This window comes from Pelobates fuscus, unplaced genomic scaffold (assembly GCF_036172605.1).
Source record: "Pelobates fuscus isolate aPelFus1 unplaced genomic scaffold, aPelFus1.pri scaffold_54, whole genome shotgun sequence".
NCBI classification, from domain to species: domain Eukaryota; kingdom Metazoa; phylum Chordata; class Amphibia; order Anura; family Pelobatidae; genus Pelobates; species Pelobates fuscus.
The window spans coordinates 44,732-70,855 of NW_026961962.1; the positions used below are offsets into that span (position 1 = coordinate 44,732).

The 26,124-nt window shown below is 45.7% G+C and overlaps 1 protein-coding gene across 1 annotated transcript in view; it reads left to right on the forward strand.

The window, feature by feature from the left end:
- Positions 1 to 4,879: 4,879 nt before the first annotated feature.
- Positions 4,880 to 26,124, forward strand: part of LOC134585285 (complement factor H-like) — a gene marked incomplete at its 3' end in the record, with an annotated part of 84,316 nt that continues 63,071 nt past the window's right edge. Inside the window, exons 1-7 of the mRNA XM_063440702.1 lie at positions 4,880 to 5,198; positions 7,371 to 7,547; positions 7,969 to 8,136; positions 11,018 to 11,197; positions 12,836 to 13,000; positions 15,548 to 15,730; positions 16,809 to 16,887. Coding sequence (XP_063296772.1) covers positions 5,111 to 5,198; positions 7,371 to 7,547; positions 7,969 to 8,136; positions 11,018 to 11,197; positions 12,836 to 13,000; positions 15,548 to 15,730; positions 16,809 to 16,887 — 1,040 coding nt within the window. The remainder of the gene's footprint in view (positions 5,199 to 7,370; positions 7,548 to 7,968; positions 8,137 to 11,017; positions 11,198 to 12,835; positions 13,001 to 15,547; positions 15,731 to 16,808; positions 16,888 to 26,124) is intronic.

The following is a 26,124-nucleotide window of genomic DNA, read 5'->3' on the forward strand; positions in this document are numbered from 1 at the left end:
TAAACCAGCTTAAATCTATCACAGTGAGTGCCTGAGATTTTTTCTTTTATACTGGGGGACACTGAGACACTTGGGGGCACTGTGAGAAATGGGGACACTAGGAGACTAGGGGACACTGAGACACTATGGATACTAAGACACTACGGACACTGAGAGACACCAGGGACACTGGGAGAGATGGGGCACTGAGACACTCTGATACATAGGGGACACTGTGATACATAAGGGACACTGGAGACTTGATAAAGACCTGGGTACAGGTCAAAACGTTGCGGTGTCCAATAAACCTGCTTAAATCTATCACAGTGAGTGCCTGAGATATTTTCTTTTATACTAGGGGACACTGAGACACTAGGAGACATGGGGACACTGGGAGACATTGGGACACTGAGAGACTAGGAAACACTGAGACACTAGGGACACTGGCACACTACGGACATTAAGAGACACCAGGGACACTGGGAGACATGGGAATACTGAGATACTAGGGATACTAGGGACAGTGCCCCATGTCTCCCAGGTCTCAAAGTCGCCCAGTGTCCTCATCTCTCCCAGTGTCCCCCAGTGTCACCATGTCTCTTAGTGTCCCCTAGTATCTCAGTGTCCTCATGTTGCCCAGTGTCCCCTTGTGTTTGTATCCCCATGTCTCCCAGTGTCCCTTAGAGTCTTTGTCCCCATGTCTCCCAGTGTCCCGATTGTCACTAGGACACTGGGGGACACTTAGAGACATTGGGACACTGTGAGACATGGGGACACTGGGAGAGACATGGGGACACAGATACATGGGGATTCTGGGAGACTAGGGGACTCTGGGAGACTAGGGACACAGACACTAGGGACACTGAGAGACATGGGGACACTGAGAGACACCAGGGACGTTGGGAGACATGAGGACACTGAGACACTAGGGCCACTGGCTGGGAGACATGGGGACACTGAGAGACTAGGGGCCACTGGGAGACATGGGGCCACCGTGTCCCTAGTGTCTCAGGGTCCCCATGTTCCCCAGTGTCCCTATGTCTCAGCGTCCCCAAGTCTCTCACCGTCCCTATGTCTCGCAGGCCCGGAGCTGCTGTCTGGCCTCTCTGTGCAGAGCTGCTCCCCCACGGATCAGTGAGTAGAGAGAGGCAGGGAGGGAGATGCTGTAACTTCTTATCCCTGCCTCTCTCCACATAAACAGCGACCCCTACTGGCCGGTGCTGGTATTGCAGAATAATCTCTGTTTATACTCTGTTTATTACTGCAATACCAGCACCGGCTAGGCGGCCTGAAATACCTGAGAAATATTTCTGGCAATATACCTGGCAACCATAAGAAATACATGAGAAATACCTGGCAACCCTAAGAGTAGCGAAGAAAAAAACAACTTTTTTTTATTTTTTTTAAATCAATGGGCCTATCCCATGGGCCTCGGCCTGGAGCTGCAGCTCCATCAGCCCCTATGGTAATCCGGCCCTGGTTGCCCCCCAATAATACACGTGACACCTCATCAGCTCCGCGCCGGCTGTCGTCTCCCCAATGTCCTTTCTTCCTCTGCGCTGTCCAGGGAAACCGCCACCGCGATGCCCCTCCTCGCGCACTACACTGCGCGGGCATCGCGCCCCACTGCCGACAGCGCCTCCTCAATTCCTGCTTGCAGGCCCGTGTTAAAAATGTCCAGCCCAATGGGGGACAGGTGCACCCCATCTCGCCTCATGAGTGCATCATTGTCCCCCTCCAATTCAACGTGCCTCACTACAATCCCACCCAGGCGGCGTACGAACCGGGACATGGTCATATTGACCTTCCGCCTATAGCGCTCCAGGGCCTTACCCTTTCCCTCGGTTCGCCAGACCGGGCGGGGCACAATCTCAGACCAGACGAGGGTCAGGTCCCCGAACAACGCCCACTGCCCCGGACGCGTCGGTGTACAACTCCAAATCCATGTTGGACGCCGCCGGGCGCAGCCAGCAAGATTGACCGTTGTACCTACCCAAGAATGAGCTCCAAACTTGCAGATCCTCTCGATGTCTGTGGGTGATCCGAATGAAGTGAAACGGCTGTTTGACTCCGACCGTCGCCAATAAAAGGCGCCGGCAAAAAGCCCTACCCCTCGGTAGCACCTGACAGGCAAAGTTCAGATGCCCTAGCAATGCCTGTAACTGCCGGAGCTTTACCTTTTTCGCTCCCTTAATCGAATCCACCAGACACAGCAGGTTATGCAGTTTCTCTTCCGGCAACCGGAAAACCATACTCTGCGAGTCCACTTCAATACCCAGGTAGGACAGAACCCCCACCGGCCCAACCGTCTTTTCCCCTGCTATGGGCACCCCAAAATCCGACACGACAGCTCTAAATGAATCTAAGAGCCCCACGCAGTCCTCCGACTCCCGTGGGCCCACAAACAAGAAATCATCTAAATAGTGAGTCAGCGACGCTAACCCGGAAACCCGAGCAACCGCCCATTCCAAAAAGGACGTGAACATCTCAAAATAAGAACAGGAGATAGCGCAGCAAACACATATCTACGAAAAAGGAACCCTGAAACCGGCAACCCAACAGGTGAAAGCAGTCTGGGTGGACCGGGAGCAGTTGAAAAGCGGACTCGATGTCCGACTTGGACAACTGAGCTCCCCTCCCTGCCTCCCGAACCAACTCCAGAGCTCGATCAAAGGAGGCATAGCGAACGTGCGACACCTCCCTGTCAATGTCATCATTCACCGACCCGCCTGACGGATTGGAGAGGTGGTGAATGAGACGAAAGGATCCAGGCTCCTTCTTAGGGACCAATCCCAGTGGGGAGACCCGCAAATTGGGAAATGGCGGCATATCAAATGGGCCGGCCATCCTGCCCAACTGAACTTCCTTCATAAACTTCCCCTCTAATATCCCTTCTTTACCCACTACCGAATGCAGATTGTCTGCTTATGAAGGGGAATCCGAATGAACAACGGAATCCAAAACCCTACCGAAAACCCCTCCAGTAGGACCTCTGCATCCTTACGCTTGGGGTACTTGGCAAGCCAAGGGCGCATCCTCAGGACGCTCACCGTAGTCCTCCCCTCCAGGGAGGTCCTCCCTAGTGGGCCTCCCTCCTTGTCTACCCTTCTTGAAGCACGCAGGGCCGGGTGGGCCCCTCCACAATGAGAGCACTCGTGTCTGAATCGACACTATCCAAACCACTTGCAATGGCTCTCATTGTAGAGCCAACAGACGCCCCTAGACGGTGCGCCGGCAGCTCCAGGAAAGGGGGATGGACGACTGGGGGTCATCAACAAGAGCCAAAGGCTCCCGTCCTGTACCCCAAAGTCCATACCCGGACACACCGCCATCTTCTGGCGAAATTGTTGGTCATAGCGGAACCAACATTGACCCCCATAAACTTTGTACGCCCCCCATATCAGGTCTAAGTATCCAAACAACGCTGGTGCCTTCTCAGGGAAGGCCCACGTCAGCACGCTCGCAAATATGGAGAACCCTTGAAGCCAGTTGCCAAACGTACGCGGCAGCTGCTTGCCCTTCTCGCCGTCTGCCTCCCCCCGTCGCGGTCTATCCACGGACTCCCGGTCCGGAGGGACCAGGGACAGTACGTCTACGTACTCACCTTTTATGATCTTCTCCTTTACCTCTAAAACCACATGGATACATAGGGGGGACAATTCGTAACCCGGCAAGCACCCCCGCAGTCCCCCAGAGCGCACCCCACCTGCCTACTCGTATCCCCTGACTGTGAAAGGAGCGCGCTAGCAGCTGGGCCTGGGAGCCTCTCTAAAACTGCCCTAAGCAACCCCAGCACCTCTTCCCCCCAAACCCACCACTACCCCTGTCTACCGCCAGCGCATCCCAAGCGCTGGCGCAACACTCACCTGTGGCTGCCTGAGGATGCTGGGATGCCTCCTCCTCCGATCCAGAACTGGACCCTGCCGAGGTATGGGGGGACCCACGGTCAGCCTCCTGGCCCGACCGCCCTCTTCCGCTGTGGTCACTGCTGACAGCCGGCTCCAGCACCGGCGTAATCCCCGTGGAACGCACGGTGGAACGCAAGGCCTGTGATGGCCGCACTCTCCTGCGCGATGCCATCACGTACGCGCCTTGCGTCCTGGCGTTCTCCTCCAATGTGCGCACGCTTGGCGTGCGCGCTGACGTCACATCCGGTTGGGCCGGAAGAGAAGAGCGCGGGCTGCGCGATCTTCCGGCCTCACCTCCGCCATTGCCGCCGCCGCCATCTTGGGCACGGACACCAGTGACAGTCCGGCTCCTTCGCCTCCTGGGGACCGATGACCGCTCCAAGTGTGCGGCCGAGTCGCCACTATGCCTCTGCTCACGCTGCTGGACCAGGCTCGGGGAAAGGCACGACGGAGGCCGCGATCTCCAGGCCCTCCGTCCGCCAGATGCCACAGGCTGACCGGACTCCTCTCCTTCTTCCTGGGCCATGCTCCTCACCCCCGACATCAATTCATACAGGGCCCCTCGACCGTGGGCCTCAAGGTAAGCCTGCAGAAGCCTCTGTAAATCAGCAGCTGGGGCAGCCATAACAGCAAGAACAGGCTAGGGTAGATTTGCCGTTTTTTTTTTTTTATAATAATAATAATTTTCTTTATGAATTACAGGGGACAGTCAGCTAAGAAAACAGTCAGGAGCCCTCAACTGATCCTGCCGACTGGTAAGTCCCCTCCCTCTCCCTTTTTTTAAGAACCCTTAGCAACATTGTATCTTCCCTGATCCATCCCACAATCTTGGGCAGCAGTCATGTTCCCCCTTCCTTATTATTCCAGGGGGAATCTTGACATGTGTGACATGTCATGATTCCCTTTTATTCCAGAAGTTTGGTCCTTAAGGGGTTAAATATAAAAAAAAAAATTAAAAAAGGTTATGTTATTTTTGCTTTCGCGAAGTTACTGTTGGGATAGGTCTGGAGAGAAGAAAACGAAACTATAACTAAAATTGGAAACTGAAAAATAATTGCCAAGAAAAAGTACAGCATTGCAACAAGATGAGTAATACAATTTGATGTCAAATGATAGTCCGCAGCTTGCTCATTAAGTCAACACAGTCATTTCTGAGGATAAAAAATATCAACGGAGGAAAAGTTCCTTGGGAGTAGCATCTGATTGCATACTCTGTAACTAAAATGAACGATCAGGATTATTCTACCACTTTCATGGCTCTCATTTTACTGACTTGCTCAGTATTTTTCACCGCAGAAGGAGGAGATCAAGGTAAGTCTACAAATGTTATATATTATGATTGGTTTCTTTGAATGATTCTTGATATATTAAATAAAGACAAAACATGTGTTCTTCTTCAGGCAGAAGAGTTCTGGCTTCAGGCCACAATTCTTTCTATTCCTCTTTTCTAAGAAATCAAACTATTTGGTGTATTAAAGAAGAACCCCAGTAAAAACAAACAAGTAACTGACAGTAAATATACTTTGGTGTGTTTAAGTATACTTAAAGGATCACTATAGTGTCAGGAAAACAAACTTGTTTTCCTGACACTATATCATCCTTGGGACCCTCTCCCCCCCCCCCCCCCACCCTCAGGGTTCCCCTCCCTTGGCGCTGAAGGTGTTAAAACCCCTTCAGTTACTTACCTTAATCCAGCAGCGGGCTCCCACATCGCTGGTGACCTCTCCTCCCCTGCCGACGTCAGCTCCCGAGTGGAACCGAATGCGCATGCGCGGCAAGAGCCGCGTGCGCATTCAAACAGTCTATAGGAAACCATTTCTCAATGCTTTCCTATGGACGTTCTGAACGCTGGATGCGATTTTCGAATCCAGTGTCGCAGAAGCGCCTCTAGCGGCTGTCAGGAAGACTGTCAATAGAGGTTGGATTAACCCTGAAATGTAAACATAGCAGTTTTTCTGAAACTGCTATGTTTACATCTGAAGGGTTAAAACCTGGGGGACCTGGCACCCAGACCACTTCATTGAGCTGAAGTGGTCTGGGTGAATATAGTGTCCCTTTAAATCTTTCAGTTTGATATATTAGAGCCACACCTTCTTGCAACAGCTCGCGATGCAACCTCTATAATAAAGATATCCCTCATTTCAAATATTGGACCACCTCTGGGATGGAGTAAATCAAATATGCATGTAAATTTCTACGGCCGCAGCACTTATATCTTGTATGTTTCTTCAATGATTTATTCACGATTTTCTCTGTATAAATCTTTTCTGGGCTTTCTGCCCGTGTTAATATTTACCGAAAATGCTGCTTAAACCAAATGTCACCGATTGTTCTTTGCTAATTTATGTGCAGCTATAAAAAAAAATTAAAAAATAAATAAATAAAATAAAACAAAAACCAGAGGATCACACAAGGCAATTATCAAATAATTTGCGAACATGAGATTTGAGTACATCTTTCAGCCTCCTGACCATTGCAGTTACTGCAGTGTTCTATCAGGACTCAGGAGCAACCTCCATATTTTTCAGGAAGGCATCTATCTGGCAAATAAGGGGATGCCCTATCTCAACCTGGCATTACCATGGTTCAAAATTTCTGTCACGTTTCTAAAGAGTTTAAGGACTGCCACTAGCTGCCCTATTATTGTCCAATCGTCATTCCCCATGGGGACTTAATGTCAATATACTGGTCTAAAAACAGACTTTGGCTTGCCCTCCACTGTTCCAAAGTTCTTTCCATCATGTCTTAAACTTTCTGACATACTGTCATACCCGGTGTGTGGAAAGCCCTGTTTTGTTTCTTGCTTCTGCTCCAAGGATTGGCGAGTCTTCAAAACTAAATTAACTTTTTCAGCTTAGCTAGTTTGTCCTCAAATTTGCTCTTCATTTGCAATGATCAACTTCCCAGTTTGGTGAATAACTATATTAGCAATATTTGAACCCCAAATTTGCAACAGCCAAAACGCCAAGCACCATAAATACTACAGTGCGCTGTAGGTGTTTTTATGGCAGGTGTGCACTGGCATTCACCATTGTAAGAAGACATGCTGTTTTGAAATCCTGAAGGGCTAGCTCATTGGCGGATAGGATCAGCTGATTGCTCTCAGTCTTCTGCTCAGACAGAAAGGTTTCAGCTCTCTGTTGGAAATAGAGAAGACAAAGAGTGAGACTGGTAGACCCCAGGTAAGAAGTCAGAACTGAAACAGTTTGACTACTTGCAATTTTGGAGGGTGCCCTCAGGACACACCTGGAACCATAACCAAAAGAGCACACTGCAGTGGTTAAGGTGCTTGAAGTGTTCCTTTAATAATGTTAATAGAGTATCAGCATGTTAGGCTACATTGCACAATGTAAATGTGGATAAAAATGCAACAAATAAACAATAAACAGGTTAAGGTCAATAGAAACGTTGTTGAGGAGGGTTCTAATATAATGGGCTTGCTTTTCATTTAATTCAGATTTGTTTTGTTTTTTTTAATTTTAGGTACTTGCAAAGTATCCTCTTTCGAGAATATACAGCACCTACCAAATAAAACCCTTTTTAAAACTGGGGAGCATTTGCAGTACCAATGTGATGTAGGTTATGTGAGTCCACACAAAAATATAGTGGAGGAAACCGTGTGTCTTTCATCTGGGTGGTCAACAATTCTTCAATGTATTGGTATGTACTTCACATTTGCAAATTTTGTTTAGTACATTCTTATGTAACAGTAACATATTCAGTACATAAAAAGTAAGGAAATAAAATCATACAATAAAATTATAGCTAACCTATTTTTAAATAAATTACCATAGTTGTTAAAGCATCTGCATAAAACCACTACATTCCTCAAAAGATTAACAACCAAACTCAGATTTTGCATGCAAAGTATTAATGACTGACGATTAAAATATCAAAATTAAATATAAACCTTCTATTTTCTAACTGCTCTCCTCAAATCTAAGTAACAAAATTGGCTATTTTAAAGATAAGCGGTAACATCAAGGGTCACTGTCTTGGAAATGAGCTAAAACGGATACTATGATTACATACATTGCCTGAGATACAATGAACTTACGGAATATTTTATTTTTCCATTAAGAAATTACATGCACAGTACCATCAACAGCTGGTGTCCTGAGCAAACGCCTAAGCTATAGAAATAATGAGGTGGCAAAGTTCTCATGTGATGATGGTTTGATGTTGAACGGTTCAGAAATCAGCCAGTGCCATTATTATGGCTGGGATCCACCATTGCCTACCTGTGAAGGTAAACGTCTCTCTGTTTTCTTATCCATTTTAGTGTTTCTTGTCCTCCTATCTTTTGAATGTGTACCTTACACTGCCTTACCGTCTTTTGTTTATCTTACAATCCCCCCTTGTGTGTCTCTTACTTCCCTACAGCCCCTTTGTGTCTCTTTCTCCCCCTCAGCCCCTTTGTGTGTCTCTTGCCTCAACAGCTCCTTTGTGTACGTCTCTTTCTTCCCCCAGCCCATTTGGGTGTGTACCTCCCCCTAACTCAGTCACACATGCACATACATACAGACACAGTCATACAAACACAGTCATATACATTCATACAGAGACATGCAAGCACAGGCATATCAGCATACATACTATCACATTTACATACTTACTTGTCAGCCCTGTGCAATCAGCTATCCTGAAAGCATGATGGCTGGCTCTGTGGAATCAGATTTCCAGTCCTGCCCCATCACTTAGGGACTAGCCACACTGTGTGGAACACAGAAGGCAAGGATATAATGTGCTTCATATCCCCTGCCCCCTCTACATAGCTTACGGCATGAACCAGAGCTGGAGGATGCCATGGAGCAGCTCGGCCATACTACACGCAGTGACCGGCAGATGGGAGTGTACTGCCCTCTTCCCTCCATCTGGTCACCTGGACATTTTGCTGCCTAATGGTAGTGCCAGCCCTGCTAATAGACACATTGGGGATGGGGGAGGTATGAAGAGACATGAGAAATCAAGAGGGTATTAAGAGGGCTAGAGAAGTGTTATGGAGACACATTAAGGATGAGGACTTTTGATGCAAAAAGACAAAACTGTGAGAGTTTGGGGCAAAAAGGGACAACTGAGGGGAAGAGGCACAAGCAGGTTGGAAGTAGAGGTGCATCTATGGGCAGAGTAGGAGAGTGAACCTTGTTTACCAGAGAAAGCTGAAATTTCCATGGGGGTGATTTATAAAGTAACATTGCTACAACTTTTAGTTACCTTTTTAAGCCATTGTAAAGTTGTACATATTCAACAAAAGAACCCCCCCATTCACACACTACCCCCATTCACAAACTACCCTCCCATTTACACACTGCCCCCCCACACACACTACCCCCATTCACACAGTACCCCCCATTCACACTGCTATACACTGCCCCCATTCACACACTGCCCCCATACAACACACTGCTCCAAACATTGCACTCATCTCACACGCACATACACACACACTCTATCACATACACACACTGCACCCCTCTCACACACACACAGTCTCCCACATACACACACTGCACCCCTCACACACACACTTCCCCCATGCGCACACACAGTACTCACACACTACCTCCTGTAACGGATCGCCTGGCACCCCGACTGGGTACCTCCGTTAAAGGATGCACCTAGCGTTTCCTGAGGACTCCAAGCACTCTGGTAGACACCACAATCACCGAACCGAAGAAGCATATAAATCCTCTCAAGCATATGAATGCTGTAGACAGTTGAATAGGAAACCACACGAATAGGTTTACACTCCTAGCAGTCAAACTGGAACAGCATACAATAAATCCTCCCCCAAGAATGAGACGACACTTCACTTTGAGGGTTAAAACAGGAACTCTCTGTCCTGGCCCATACAGCCTCTTTTATTCCCTATCCCCAAACACAGTACAGCCCACAGGGTTTTACAGAACAACCAATCAATCCGTACAATACACACAGGCACTCCCACACAAAATCCTCCCCTCTGCCTGTGATATGATTACTGAACACAATGGTTAATCTCATTATCACAGGCAGAGGAATACAGTTTTTACACAATATTTATAACTTCTAAAACATACATGTCACAAACATAAAACATACATTTTTCATAATCAATCCATTCAGGGGAACAATATATTAAAAAAATGGCACGAATCAGACCAGGGGTTCAAAAGTCAGCAAAAGTATTTTTAAAACCCACTGCCAGCATGGCTTTCCGGCCCAAACCAGTTTCACAAGAGTCTGGCAGTATCCCTGGGACAACACCCTGCTGGAGAACAATGGATCCGGGGGAGGGGAAGAGGAAGTGTCCAAAAAGTTTCGTATTTTCCTTCACTGTTGTTAAAAGGCCAGCACAGTACAATAAAGTACAATATGTCCAAATGCAGTTCTTTAAAGAGTCCCATCTTCCCGGGACCATAATCACTGGGCAGGAGGCGAGCAAGCAGTCCCCTCCAGAAAACTGGGGCAGACTCTGGTGCAGGGTCCAGTCCACTACACCTCCCAAACACACACTACCTCCCATACACACACACACTGCACCCCTCAGAGACATTGCCCCCGACACAAATTGCCTCCCATATACACACAGTGCCCCCCTTACACACACACTTCAACCCTCACATACACTATACAGCCCCTATGCCCTACTACAGCACCTATCCTTGCAGAGCCCGAGTATGTTGTCAAACTGTTCTTGAGTTTGGCTACTTACTCTAGGAGGGCGCCATGGCACTCCTGGCACCACAACCAATAAAGAGAGCTGTAGTGGTTATTGCTCCTGAATTGTTTCTTTAAATAATCTACCAGTGCCCCTTTCGAGATTAGGTTCTGGATCCACCTCTGCCCTACAGGCAGGTGCTATTCTTTTAAATGGGAAACCCAACCCTGGTCAAAATAGCTTAACTGGAAAAAAAAATATTTTAACCTGAAAATTTCAACTCCTGGTTTAGTGCAAAAAAAACAAACAACGTTTATGTGATATACAGGTTGTCTACAGGTGTTTTGGAATGTTATACCTGAACACACCTAGCTTTCATGTAGGAGATCACTGACACCTGGTGGACCCCAGGTAAATTGTCTGAGCCAGCCCAGGTGCCAGGGTACTCCTCTAGACTATTCTATCTGAAATCTCTGCTCCCTCTTTGTAGAAATCAGAGACAGATGTCCTCCCAGACCACGGCCAAGCAACACAGAGGAGATCCCTTCAAAACAACATGATTCTAATGGGGAGGAAGTGCAGATAAAATGCCTGCCAGGATTCAAGTTACATGGCTCAGAATCAATACTCTGTATCAATGGAAGCTGGACGTCTCTTCCGCAGTGCATTTGTAAGTATTCAGTGCTTGAAAAAGAGTAGACAGATGTGACAAATATTTACTTGTGCTTGATGCCTGAAGAGGAGAAACAAATGATCTTCAGAGCTTGCACTCTGTATCTATCTATATCAGTAATTCCAAAGCAGAGTTCAGGCTCACAAGTTGAAATTTCAATAGCTTTTAATAGAATAGTTACAGAGTTTCCTTTGGTGTGTTCAATCTATATCTGTATCACCTTTATCACCTTTATCTGTATCACCTTTATCTATATGTGTCCTGTAATTCTGGGAAGGCACAGTACCATTCTCTACTTATATTATTATTGTCTAATTCTGAGCATAGTGTGGAAAAATTCCTCCATCTAGTGTCCACTGTGAGATTTACAATCTGCGATGGCATATATATGAAGTAGATCCACTCAGTATCTGTAACTCAGTGGGTATGCGCATGGGGTATGCCAAGAGCTGGGCACTTAACCCCACTGTAGCGCCCCAAGAAGGTGGATAGCTGTGTCAAATCAGTGAATTTGTGTGTGTTTGTCAGTGTGTCAAATCAGTGAGAGTGTGTCTGTCAGTGAATGTGTGTGTCACTGTCCTCTGTGTGTAAATGTGTGCATGTGTCAGTGTTCTCTGCGTGTCAGCGTCCTCTGAGTGTTACTATTTGTCTGTCAGTGAGCGTGTGTGCCAGTGTGTATCAATTCAGTTAGAGTGTGTCTGTGAGTGATTTTGTCCTTTGTGTGTAAGTGTGTGTGTGTCAGTTTCCTCTGTGTGTAAATGTGTGTGTCAGTGCCCTTTTTGTGTAACTGTGTATGTGTTTCGGTGTCCTGTGTGCGTCTGTGTGAGTGCCAGTGTCCTCTGTATGTAACTGTTATATGTGTATTATATTTTTATTTTGTGACTTTTATACACCTGATTAATATACACTCCTCCTTACATACACAATATTCACAGTATATGTCATATATATTTGTAAAATATTCTTCACTCCTTTTAGTCAGGCTTGTTCTCCAATATAGGATTAACTTAAATATTAGTGTCTACACATTTCATTTGGAATTTAAATCAATAGAAATTACTTTCTCGAGCGATGGGTGCTGATGATCTTTTTTTAGACTTGCAGTGTTATTTTTCCATAAAAGGTTGAGAAACACTGAATTGGTGTGCTGAAATTGAACACGTTCTCTTTGGTTGTGCACTGTCTTAATTTATTTTTCTTATCTTTCTACTTTATCTCTCTACTCGCCTCACTACAGCTAAGCGAGAGCTCTTGCTCAGGAGATTCCATTAGCACTGCTGAGGTAAACTGGGCTAGCTCATTGGCTGAGAGAATCAGCTGATCTCTCCCAACCAATGAGATAAGTCCTGCACTGCCAGTCTTAGCTTAGTGAACATAGCTCCCTGCTCTCACTGAGCTATAGTGAAGGTGGGAAACAGTGCCCAGCGGGCCCCAAGTAAGAAGTGAAAATTCTAAAATAGTTTGTCTTCTTACTATGTGTGGCTGCCAGGAATGCTATAGGGGTTATGATGCGTGAAGTGTTTATTTAAAATTTGCATAAAGGCTTGACTACAAGAGTGGCACATAGCAGTTTCTTGTCTGACAAACTTGATTCAACAATGATGTGAAAATAAAAAGTTTTCTTGTTAATTAAAGATGAGCATAAATGTAAAAACCCACCTTCTATAAGATTTGGACAAATTGAACCAACAAGCAATCGAAGTAATGTCAAATACAGATGTGATAATGGATACCAATTAAGTGGACCAGAGGAAAGTATCTGCATTGGTGGGAACTGGTCCTTACCTCCGATCTGTTTAAGTGAGTACATCATGAATTTTGCTTGAGCATCCATAGTAAAGTTTTGAGACTGTAATAAATATTTTACAAAACAGTTCACAGACCCTCCATTCTTTTTTTTTTTTTTTAATTCTTTATTTTTGATATGCAGGTGGGTACAACAGTGCCTGTATCGCCACAACAGCTTCAGCAGGCTCGATTTTCATGGTCATAACATAACAAAATTGTGGCATGTTTGGTTTGCATATATTTTTTAAAATAGAAAAGGTAACGATTAGGTAAACAAGTGTTTGAGTAGTAATTATCATGCTTAGTTAGTACAGTACGAAACGTGGTTTAACAGTTGAGCTTAGAGTATGCTGGAACAGTAAGTGTCCCTGAGTTTTAGCTATCCACATCTGTCTAGGCGCAGGAGCGTGGGTGCGCTTTAGTATGGGGTAGCCAAGCTGAGCATACTATATCTGAGTAGGCTGGCGTTGTGTGCGACTGGTATAAAACCGGCTACGTACTTGCTATCGTTATTAGGGCGTTTTCACCAAGTTGTGTGTCAACGGCTGTATGTAGTTTATGTATAGCTACTCAGTGCTTACGGTAGCTGGTTACTGTGAATAGTAGCTGGACAAGCTTACAGGCTAGTAGTTCTAGTGTGATATCTTACAGGCTTGCTTATGGTTCTTACTTATGGTGGCTAAAGATAGGAAGTAGCTGGCCTAGTATGTAGCCTAGACATAGATTATAGGGTGACAAGAAGCTGCTGGGTGCAGTTATGATTGTAAAACTTGCAAATATGTGTCTCTATTTTACATGACAGTATAAGCATATAAATCAGGTTTGTGTATGACATTACTGGGATACTGCCCTAGGATAGGAGCATGCAGATTAAATCAGTAGAGGGCATTGCAATAGTATATGGATATTCAGGCCCATTGAGAAGTCCGGGATGAGGTGGGACCGCCAATATTGAGTATAGTGTCCCAATTGACGCATCTCTGCTGTGATCAGCCAACCCCCTGTGCTGGTAAGGCAGGATCCCCCAAGGGTGATTGCGGCAGAGCTCGGTCCGGCAAACCTTCTTGCTGTACTTCACGTCGTAGCTCCGACTTCAGGTTTAGACGCCCTCGGTCTGCTGGTATGTCGTGGGAGTGGGGCAGACATGTTGCAGTTTGCAGGGTCCGTCCGAGTGGTCGCGACCTCTGCGGTGCGTCGTGAGGCAGGCTCTTTGGGCTAGCTGGGTATGAAGGTGCCAGGTTGCTCGGAGCAAGGTAAGCCCTCTGTTGGTGTTGGCTGGGTGTAAGTGGGTTTGAAGAGTGCTTGCGGTGGTGCTTAGCCGTCGATAGGTTTCGTACCTTTCCCGGTTGGGTCTGTGCTTCAGGATGGGTGCTGGACCTTGCCGGGCGGATTTTCCGGCGCCATGTTCGTTTATGTGGCCTCCGTTTTTCCTTCCTTAGCGGCCATGCTGCACCACAGCTTTGTCCAGGAGTCGTGGGCTGCCCGGTGTGAGCGGCACGCTTGGTTCAGGCTGGGCTCCAGCAGGCTTGTGCCGGCGTGCGGCTATTGTGGCCCAGAAGTTTGTAAATAGGACGTCAAGCCTCTACTGCAGAGACAGTCGGTTGGGTTGAGGCTGTGAGATGCACACTGTGTCCGCCATCTTGGTCTTGGCGGGTAGTTTGTCTCGAGTGTATCGTGGCAGGAACTTCACAAGTTAGTCACCGTTGAAAGTTGCCAGGATAACCCCCGCCGGCCGGGGAGACCCTCCATTCTTATACATCTTTATTTGAAAGCCAATATTTTAGGCTTTAGAAAGAGTGGATTTTAGGAATTTATTCATTAAACCAAAAATACGGATATTCGACAAGGGAATAAAAAAAATTAAAAATAATGACACTGTAAAAACGATCAAATATTTACAATAACCTTTTCAGTTGTTAACAATGAATGAATGGTTTAGTGTGTTAATACCTTAATGTTTTCTGGTTCCGAGTCAGATTTATAGGAAAAGTCAACCCATTGTTGTTCCCATAGTTGTCTGCTTCCCATGATGTCATGAACTCACAGATTCAGTGAACTGTGGCAGGAATAGTGAGTTCACACACATTGCTTGTGTGTGAAATTCTTCTGTGGACTAAAATGCTGAAGGAGTGGGTCGCAAACCCTTATTTGCCTAGCTGATCCAGCAGGCATTGTGCAACAATAAATGAATAGATTGCAATTTGTCATATTGTAGTGTGCCTTGCGTCTTAAAGGCACACTATAGTCACCAGAGCAATTACAGCTTAATGTAGTTGTTCTGGTGAGTATAATCATTCCCTTCAGGTATTTCCATGTAAACACTACCTTTTTAGAGAAAATGCAGTGTTTACATTGCCCCCTAGGGATACCTTTACTGTCCAGACACTTAAATGATGGTTTTAACACTACAGAGTCAGGAATACAGTATTTTATTCCTCACCCTATAGTGTTCCTTTTATTCCTAGGGTGTTTTTTTTTTTTATTTTTTTATTTACTTGGTTACTGTTTCATTTGTACAGTCAGTGTACAGTATTGTTAATGTTTAAATGAATATTTTAGAGACGGAAAAAAAATGTCCAGCACCTCCAAGAATCATCTATGGAGAAATGAAATCCTTAGTCCATACAGAATACCCTTCCGGATCTACAGTAGAATATCAATGCCAGCAGCTTTACAAGCATCAGGGAAATCTAACAATTGTATGTGAAAATGGAAGTTGGTCAGATGTCCCTGTTTGTTTGGGTGAGTAAACTAACAATGTTTCGCTTAAGGTAAATATATATAGTAATCAGGGTTGGTAGAACCACTGGCAAATTATGTAATCAGAACAGAGAAAAAAAAAAAGAATATTCATCAACAATGCACAGTGTTGTGCATTTTACTGCAAAATGTATTTTAATGTAATGCTCGTTGTGTATTATTGCATTGCTGAGCTCCACAACAGTAAAACAAACAAGTGCATTTGGGTTGACACTGTAGGGAATAATGTGGAGTAGTTGGCATTGTGGAAGATAAGATGGAAACAAATCCATACAGTACCTCCCATTCTCTCTTTTAGTACCCCACTATAATAAAATGGAAGTCAGGTGGATAAAACCCTGCAAAGTTAACAACCTTACATCTTATTTCTCCACAGGCCTTGTTATTTTCCTATACCTGCTTTCTATTTCACTTCCAGTCCCCAAATTCCCTCCCCTGCCAAAGTCCCGTCCTCTTCTTAAGTCTAAACTCATGTCCCCTCATCTTACTAGGTTTCCATATCACCTCCTCTTGTTAAGTCCCTGCGTCCCCTTCACTTCCTATGGCCCTATGCCCTCTCCTTTCTATGTATCCCTTCCTCCCCCAAATCCCCATGTACACAGTAAATTATGGAGAACAAGCTGAATGAGGAGAGAATTCATAGTCTTGATACAAGACAATAAGTGAGTGTTTGGATTTTACTGTAACATACACTTTGAGTTTGGAGCTCTGTTGGGGTTTTGGCGAAAGGGCAGAGTCCAATATTAAGCAAATTTTAATCCTGGGAATCCATGCAATAATGGCTACGACAAAAAGCAAAGTCGGGGTCAGAATCCAGGTCAGGAGTTAAAAGTTTGTTCCATAAGCATTGTTAGAATATAAGTGCCAAGTTCAGAAATTTGGGAAGACACAGAAGACAGGATATAGCAACAGAGTAGTTGGGATGTCTGAGCCAAGGGCAACAGCCAAATGTGTAGAGTAGTAATGGATACAGGCTGCAAAGGATCTATGTAACACAAAACCATGCAGACCAGGGGACTCAGTCGAATGACTTGATGTTCTCATGGTAATTCTTAAATAGGAAAAGTGAACTACAATAATCTGAAAGAATTTATTAGAAAACAAAGAGCCAGTATGACTTCACTGAGCCTGACAACTGAGTAATTTAACTCTTACTTGAGAGACATTCTAACGCCTAAGTTCTTATGTCCCCCCTCTCTCCAATCCCCCATACCACTGTAAGAAGAGTCCTTATGTCCCCTCGTCTTTCCAAATGCCTGTATTCCCTCCTATCACAAAGCCTAATTCATTTTCTTACAACTGAAGTTGCCTCATGCCTGCATATGGAGCAGGAGGGGGAGAGAGGGTGGCTGTGGGACAAATGAAGGGGAGGGGTGAGAGAGGTTGGCTATGGGGCAAATGAAGGGGAAGGCCCGGTGGATTCTAGTTACGCCTCTGATTGTAAACATGTCTTGGGGAGAGAACAAGCCCCAATGCCCCCCCGATCTGCACTTGCTAGTAGTTTTTAAGGTATTGTGGTGAAATCTCGGTAAAAATAAATTTAGTAGGCCGAGATTACCACGTGGCATGTGTACGTGCATATGCTGACGTATCGATCAGTTGGTTGCACGAGGCAAGATACGATCAGTAGTGTACGGAGCATGTGCAAGAATACAGGATATAGTATTCCCCTCCTCCATTGTGCTGGACAAGCCATGCGGTCAAACAGGAAGTTAATTCTTATTTGTGTTGATTGGTTAAGAGAATGTGCGGGTGGAGCTTAATATGGGAGGAGTTATATGCCTATATAAGGAGCCTGCACTATTGTCCGGGGCTCAGAATTTGCTGTATTTTGGTGACGCTAGTCCCTCTGAGTCCCGATCGGTGATCCAATAAAGAATCTCTTCCTTCCTGAAGAAACCTGTGTCCATCTCTCTGTGCTTGGCTTCCGTCAGTTTCTCCGGTATCATTTGGTGCATTGGCCGGGAAACTCATCGTTCAACGGTAGCTGAGAGGCAGAGGCGTGAGACGGGCTATCTTTGCCCACTTTCTCTACGGCTGCACCCCTGAACTTCTGCGTGGACCTCCCTTCGTCTCGGCGCCACTGGTCTGTTGTCCAGGAGATCATCGGCCTCTACGTGAGAAGTACTGGGGTGTCCCCGTCGATGAGTGTGAACTCAGGTTCAGGAACGAGGAGGTAAGACAACTGCTGTTTTAGACGGCAGGACCCACTAGGGGTATACCGATTGTGCGGTAGGCCCAAAGGGGTTTTGAATCTGTGTATCTGCCCCCTCTGTCGGAGGGAAGGAGCGAAGGCACACCGCTCGATCGAACGCTCTTTAGTCAGACCGTTTGATTTGGTTAGTCAGGCGGGGTCCTGGTGTAAATAGCCCTAGCCGGACACCGGTGTCTTGTCTAGACTAGCGTTCTAGGGTGTATATTACGTTCGCTAGGTCGGAGGGACCGGGAGACTAAGCGGCGCCTGTGTAAATTCGGTTCGCTAGTTCTCATCCTATCTGGGCTAAGTGGGAAGGCGTGTAAATTTGGAACCCACTAGACTTTTGATAGTGCGACTAAGAGGCGCCTGTGTAAATTCGGTTCTCTAGCTCGCTATATATGTGGTGATTGGGCAGTGTGGCTAGCCAAAACGGGTGTATATAGTTTTAGGTAGTCCATTCAAGGTACTGGCCAATAGTTTAGTTGGGAATTGTAAATGTGTTAACGATTGTTTTAGTAAAGTGTATATCTTGTTAGATAGCGCGAGCTCAGCCGTCTAGCGAGAGTGTTAATAGTGTGTTGCTGTATTATAGTGCACGGTACCATAACCCTGTATATTTACTGACACTGTATATAAGTACTAATCATTGTTGTCCATTGCATGTTTAACACCATAACCACTAATAATTGTATTGTGACCTTAACTTGTGCTTTGACCTATGCTAACCGTACTGTAACCGCTATTTGTAAAAGACGATGTTACTGGGGTGTGTTATAGACGGGTAATTCGTATATAGAGAATTATAGCGTGGGTGACTGTATAGTTACGCCAAAGGGCATAATATTGATTATATAGTGACTGGTGTAGCAGCTGTGTGTGTACGGGAATTCCCTGAGTGTTTATTGTTATTGTGTACGTTTCACTTGGTAACCGTACCACGTGGTGCTGTTGCCAGAGGAAACGGGTGTGACTGTTGAATAGTACGCGTGTATAGTATTCGTTGTCGACGACGTTCCATTGTTAAGTATGGGTGCGTCGCAGTCAACGATTCCGGATCCCTTAGGTTGTATGGTGAAGAATTTTAAAAAGGGATTCAAAACTTGTGATTTTGGGGTTAAAATGTCTCCTGTACGTTTAGTTACTCTGTGCACTAGGGAGTGGCCTACTTTGGTTGCGGCATGGCCGCCACGTGGCAGTTTGGATCTAACTCTGGTACAGCGCTTACACGTGGCTGTATCAGGTAGGCCTGAACTTTACGGCCAGTTTCCTTATATTGACTGTTGGAGACAGGCCGTAAATGACTCGCCAAAATGGCTCCAGACATGCCACGAGGAGCAGTGTCGCCTCATGGTAGCTAGGACTTGTTCGTCCACTAGGACTGGTGTTAGGCCCATTTTGGACACGCCCCCTGAGTCCGAGATCCCTTTGCCGCCCCCTTACTTTCCGTTAAGAGGAAGTGACGCAAACGCAGGAAGTCCTGCAGCCCTCCCCTCATTACCCCCATCCACTTCCTCTTCCAGTACAGGATCCACCCCCCCCTCGTACTAAATCTCCCCTTCCGGAACCAGAACCCACCCCCATTAGAAACGAATATCCTGATTTGGCGCCACTTCAGACTTCCGGTCAAGCTTCATCTAGCTCGGCTCGAAGTGTTTTATTTACGACCTTTTCCCAAAACCAACCTCCCACATCCCCATACCCTATCTCTCCCCGACCGGAACCTATGACTGACGCCTCTCTACGTAGCCCCATCCAAACCCGACAGTTGACTGGTGCCCAACAATTAAAGCACTATCAGATGCCTCTTCGTCTGAATCCCGGGTCAGCTTATATCGATGCCGCAGGTCAAATGGCACACGCTGACCCAGTCTTCGTATATGTCCCATTTACCACAACCGATCTTTTAAACTGGAAGACCCATAATTCCTCGTATACTGAGAAACCACAAGCTATGACTGATCTGTTCACCTCAATAGTACAGACGCATAATCCGACATGGGCTGATTGCCAGCAGTTACTAATGACTTTATTTAACAATGAGGAAAGGACAAGAATAAATCAAGCAGCCATAAAAGCACTAGAGGATAGAGCCCGTGTTTTGAACCAAGCTAATCCAGCAGCATGGGCCGCAACACATTATCCCAACACTGATCCCGATTGGAACGTAAATGGTGCTGATATGGTTCAACTCAGAGCCTATAGAGACGCTATAATTGCTGGCATGAAAGCAGGAGGAAAGAAAGCTATTAACATGTCGAAGACAGTTGAGGTGATTCAGAAAAGTGATGAAGCGCCCAGTGTCTTTTATGACCGATTATTGGAGGCATACCGCTTGTATACCCCCTTTAATCCGGAAGACGCAGACAATTCCCGAATGGTTAACTCCGCCTTTGTCAGCCAAGCATACGGAGATATTAAGCGCAAGCTACAAAAGTTAGAAGGGTTTGCAGGTATGTCCATCACCCAACTAATGGAGGTAGCAAATAAGGTCTATATGAACAGGGATACAGAAAGTAAGAAAGAGGAAGAGCGCAAGATGCGTAAAAAGGCTGATATGCTAGCGGTAGCGATCGCAGGCGTAGATAAACGGGGCCCAGATAGAGGCAATAATAGATGGAGTAGGGAGCCTTTGAGTAGGGATCAATGCGCGTATTGCAAGGAAGAAGGGCATTGGAGGAACGAATGTCCGCAAAGAGAGCAGTACGAGAGAGACCTACCCAGGGCAGGCTACGGAAACTTTAGAGGCAGAGCGAGAGGTAGAGGAGGCCCCGGAGGGAGTAATGGTTATAGAGGGAGTAATGGAAACAGAGGAAGTGTTAGGGAAGACAGGTATATTCCAGCAGCGCAAAGGTCCCGCGATAGAGAAGGTAGGGACTTTGTAGGATTGGCTGACACGGTCATGGAGGACTATTGATACCGACCGGGCTCCATCCCCCTTGGTCGAGCGGAGCCTATGGTCGATGTATCAATAGGGGGAAAAAGGAGTGCGTTCATGATCGACACTGGTGCTGAACATTCAGTGGTGACTAATCTAGTTGCTCCTCCATCTGGAAGGACTATTACTGTGATAGGAGCAACTGGAAGAAGTGCTGAAAAACCGGTTCTTAAAAGTCGACTCTGTACATTGGGAGGCCACGTAGTAAAACACCAATTCCTTTATATGCCTGAATGTCCAGTCCAATTGCTGGGACGTGATATGCTATCAAAATTACAAGCGCAGATTACGTTCCTACCAAATGGAACAACATCCTTAAAGTTTAATGGACCTTCAGGTATTATGACTTCATCCGTACCAAAGGAAGAAGAGTGGCGACTTTATACAGTGTTGACTAGCCAAAACCCTAGGAGTGATGAGACATTGTTTAACATACCAGGAGTTTGGGCAGAGAACAACCCACCAGGACTGGCCCGCAATATTCCACCTATAAAAATTGAACTGAAACTTGGGGTTTATCCAGTGAGCCTAAGACAATACCACATCCCACAGAAGGCTAAGAAGAACATCCAATCCTATCTGGATAAGTTCATACGGTATGGTATCCTAAAATTCTGTACTTCCCCCTGGAACACCCCATTGCTGCCTGTTCAAAAGCCCGGTACAGATGAGTATCGACCTGTGCAGGACTTGAGAGCAGTCAATGATGCGGTTGTTAGTATACATCCAGTTGTACCCAATCCATATAACCTGCTTGCTTTAATTCCGGGCGGGGCTACTTACTTCACAGTCTTAGATCTCAAAGATGCCTTCTTTTGCCTCCGAATTGCCGCAGAAAGTCAATGTATTTTCGCTTTCCAATGGGAGAACGCTGTAACGGGCTCAAAACGCCAAATGACTTGGACAAGACTGCCCCAAGGGTTTAAAAATTCACCTACCCTATTTGGTTCAGCTCTAAGTCAAGATCTACTGGATTTCGAGTCTATCCCAGGAGAATGTGTATTGTTACAATATGTAGATGACTTGTTGATAGCAGCAGTTACAAAAGAAAAATGTCAGCAAGCAACGCACGATCTACTACATATTCTCTGGAAGGCAGGATACAAGGTGTCCAGGAAGAAGGCTCAGTTGTGTTTGCCAACTGTCAAGTATCTGGGATTCCATATCTCTGAAGGTCAAAGGATTATGGGGCCAGAGAGAAAAGAAGCTGTCTGCCAAATACCAATACCCAAGAATAGAAGACAAGTGCGAGAATTCTTGGGGGCAGCAGGCTTCTGTAGGATATGGATTCCCAGCTATGCGATACTGGCAAAACCTCTGTACGCAGCTATCAAAGGTACAGAGCACGACCCCTTCTTATGGACCCAAGAACAGCAAACGGCATTTGAAGATGTGAAGAAGGCTTTGATGAGTGCCCCAGCATTAGGTCTACCTGATCACACACGACCATTCTACTTATATGTACACGAGCAAAGAAGAATGGCTGTGGGAGTATTGACACAGTACTTGGGATCATGGCAAAGACCTGTTGCCTACATGTCTAAGCAACTGGATGCAGTGGCCAGCGGACTTCCACCTTGTCTAAGAGCCGGAGCTGCAGCCGCCCTGCTAGTAGCTGAAGCCGATAAACTCACTCTGGGTCAAGAACTTTATGTACGAGTCCCACATGCAGTACAGACGTTGTTGGATTACAAAGGAAATCATTGGTTTAGTAACAGCCGTATGACCAAGTATCAAGCAATGTTGTGTGAAAACCCAAGAGTGCATTTAGAGACTGTAAACACCTTAAATCCAGCTACCCTTTTGCCGCAACCTACTGAAAGTCAACATGATTGTTTGGAAGTAATGGATGAAGTATTTTCAAGTAGACCAGATCTTCGTGATTTTCCCATCCAGAACCCCGATGTTCAATATTATACCGACGGCAGTAGTTATGTGAAAGAAGGGATCCGCTATGCAGGATATGCAGTAACAACAATAGACAAGGTGATAGAAGCTCGGCCACTGGCGAAAGGAACATCAGCACAAAAGGCAGAATTAATAGCACTAACACGAGCGTTACAATTGGCTGAAGGTTTAAGAGTGAATATCTATACGGACTCTAAGTATGCGTTTTTAACCACTCATGCCCACGGAGCTTTGTATAAAGAAAGAGGACTACTGAATTCAGAAGGCAAAGAAATCAAATACGCAGCCGAAATCCTACAACTATTGGAAGCAGTGTGGGAGCCGAAAGAAGTCGGTATCATACATTGTCGAGCGCATCTGAGAGGAGATGGTGATGTAACCAAGGGAAATCGGATGGCAGATAGTGCAGCTAAGCGTGCTGCTGAATCAGGAAGACAGGAGTATGTGGGGCATATAGCTGCTCTTATACCAACTCCACTGTCCCAATGGACTCCAGTTTATACAGCTCAAGAAGAGGAGTGGTTAAAGACTGAACCGGGAAAGTATTTGGAGAACAAGTGGTATCAGCTAGAAGATGGAAGAATAGTCATACCAGCATCACTAGCGGTAGAAATTGTCCAAAATTATCACAACGGGACACATTCTGGGAGAGACAGTACTGAAGAATCTCTCAGGAAACATTTCTACATACCAAGATTGTCCAACTTGACTCAGGCCATTGTACGCAGATGTGTAACGTGTGCTAAGAATAATGCAAGACAAGGACCAGTAAAGCCACCAGGAGTCCAGTTTATGGGGGGACTCCCCATGTCCGATCTACAAATAGACTTTACAGTGATGCCTAAATCGGGTGGACATCGTTACCTGTTGGTAATTGTGTGCACCTATTCAGGCTGGGTAGAAGCATGTCCTACTCGTACAGAGAAAGCAGGAGAAGTTGTAAGATTCCTGCTACGAGAAATAATACCCCGATATGGACTACCCTGTTCTATAGGATCGGACAATGGTCCAGCTTTTGTTCACCAGTGCCTACAACAACTGACTCATATGCTTGGTATAAAGTGGAGGCTTCATACTGCATATAGACCCCAGAGTTCTGGTAAGGTAGAGAGAATGAATAGAACTATTAAGAACCAGTTGGCTAAAATGTGTCAGGAAACCCAACTTAAGTGGAACGTTCTCTTACCCATAGCTCTATTGCGAATCCGCAGTACCCCTACCAGAAGGATGGGCCTCTCTCCTTTTGAAATCATGTATGGGCGACCACCTCCCGTACTTGGTAACTTAAGGGGGGATTTGAGTCAGTTGGGAGAAGGAATTACCCGGCAGCAGGTTGTAGAGTTGGGTAAGACTATGGAGGAGGTACAGAAATGGGTACAAGATAGATTACCTGTGAATATTTATCCCCCTGTTCATAGTTATCATCCAGGAGACCAAGTGTGGATTAAAGAGTGGAATAATGTACCGTTAGGGCCCAAGTGGAGAGGTCCTTATGTTGTTCTTTTGTCTACCCCTACAGCGATAAAAGTAGCCGAAGTAACTCCGTGGATACATCACTCCAGGGTTAAACCAGCAGCAGTCGATTCTTGGCAAGTTACAGCAGATCCAGAGAATCCCTGCAAGATCCGGTTGAAACGCACTACTCAGTCGGAGTAACGAGGAATTATTGTGGATTACAAATTTTATTGTTACAGGTGTGAGTGAGAAGGCCATAATAAAGCCTGTCCGCTTACCAACACATAGTGTATAAGCCAGAAAAGTCTCGAAGGGACACCTGTGAAGACGAGCAGAACTCCATTCCCTGCAGCCCTCACATCCTGGAAGCTGAGGTTCCATCGCACGGACGAAGACTGAGGATGACGGCGAAAGATGTGCTTTTGATTGTGTTTATTTATATGTGTTTTTATATTCAGGAAGGTAGAGGTACCGACACTCCTAGCTGTGAGGTATGCATTAAGACTACGAGAATAGGTAACCATATTTCCCAAACCCTAATTTGGCATTCACAATACGAGTGTAAAGGAGAGGTATCAAGATGTAGATACCTAAATATAGACTATAGTGTGTGCCATTTAGGAGTAGGAGAACCTAAGTGCTTCAGTCCAGAGTATCAACCTCGTACAATTTGGTTGACTCTCAGGAATGGAGATCCTCAGGGGACCCTAATTAATAAGACGGTGTTAGAATCCGTACATTCTTCGGGTGTTCTGCTATTTGATGCATGTAAGGCGATATCAAGTGGTAGAAAACCGTGGAATGTATGTGGGGATCTTAGATGGGAGAGGACGTATGGGTCTAATGATAAATATATTTGTCCCAGTAGTAAAAATAAATATGTAAGTCCTAGATGCCCAAATAAAGACTATAACTTTTGCCCATATTGGTCTTGTGTGGGGTGGGCGACTTGGGGACAGACAGTAGACAAAGACATGATAGTGACTAAGTTGCCGACTAGCCCTTATTGTAAGTCTATGGAATGCAACCCAGTCCATATACTTATTAATAACCCCGACAAGTTCCTAGATAAGTATGGAAATTTATTTGGGTTTCAGATATACGGGACGGGTTTAGATCCTGGGACATTATTGTTTATAGGAATAGAGACTGATACGGTATCCTCCCAGACTCATCAAGTATACCATTCCTTTTATGAAGAGATGAGTATAGATAATACGCTAAAAACCTGTTCATTGACCTAGCTGAAAGTATTGCCGGTAGTCTTAATGTTACCAACTGCTATGTGTGTGGAGGTACTAACATGGGAGACCAATGGCCTTGGGAAGCAAAGGAGGTAATGTCCGGTTCTGAGGCAGTTGACCAACTAATATCTACACAAGCCGATTATTATTTGAGTGTTAGAGGTAAATCTGAGTGGAGATTAAAGACCTCCATCATAGGTTATGTTTGCATAGCAAGGAAAGGAATAATGTATAATACTTCTGTAGGAGAATTAACTTGTCTAGGGCAAAAAGCTTATGATGATGATACTAAAAATACAACTTGGTGGTCGGCTTCAAATGTCTCAGAACCATCTAACCCGTTTGCTAGATATGCCAGTTTAAAGGATGTGTGGTTTGATTTATCCATCACATCTACCTGGAGAGCCCCAGCAAATTTGTACTGGATCTGTGGTAAGAAAGCCTATTCGGAGTTGCCACAGGACTGGGAAGGGGCATGTGTGTTGGGTATGCTCAAACCATCCTTCTTCTTGTTACCGATTGAAACAGGTGAGACTTTAGGTGTTAAAGTGTATGATGTGAATCATAGGAAGAAAAGGGGACCCATAGAGATAGGCGCCTGGGAAGATGATGAATGGCCTCCCCAGCGTATCATAGA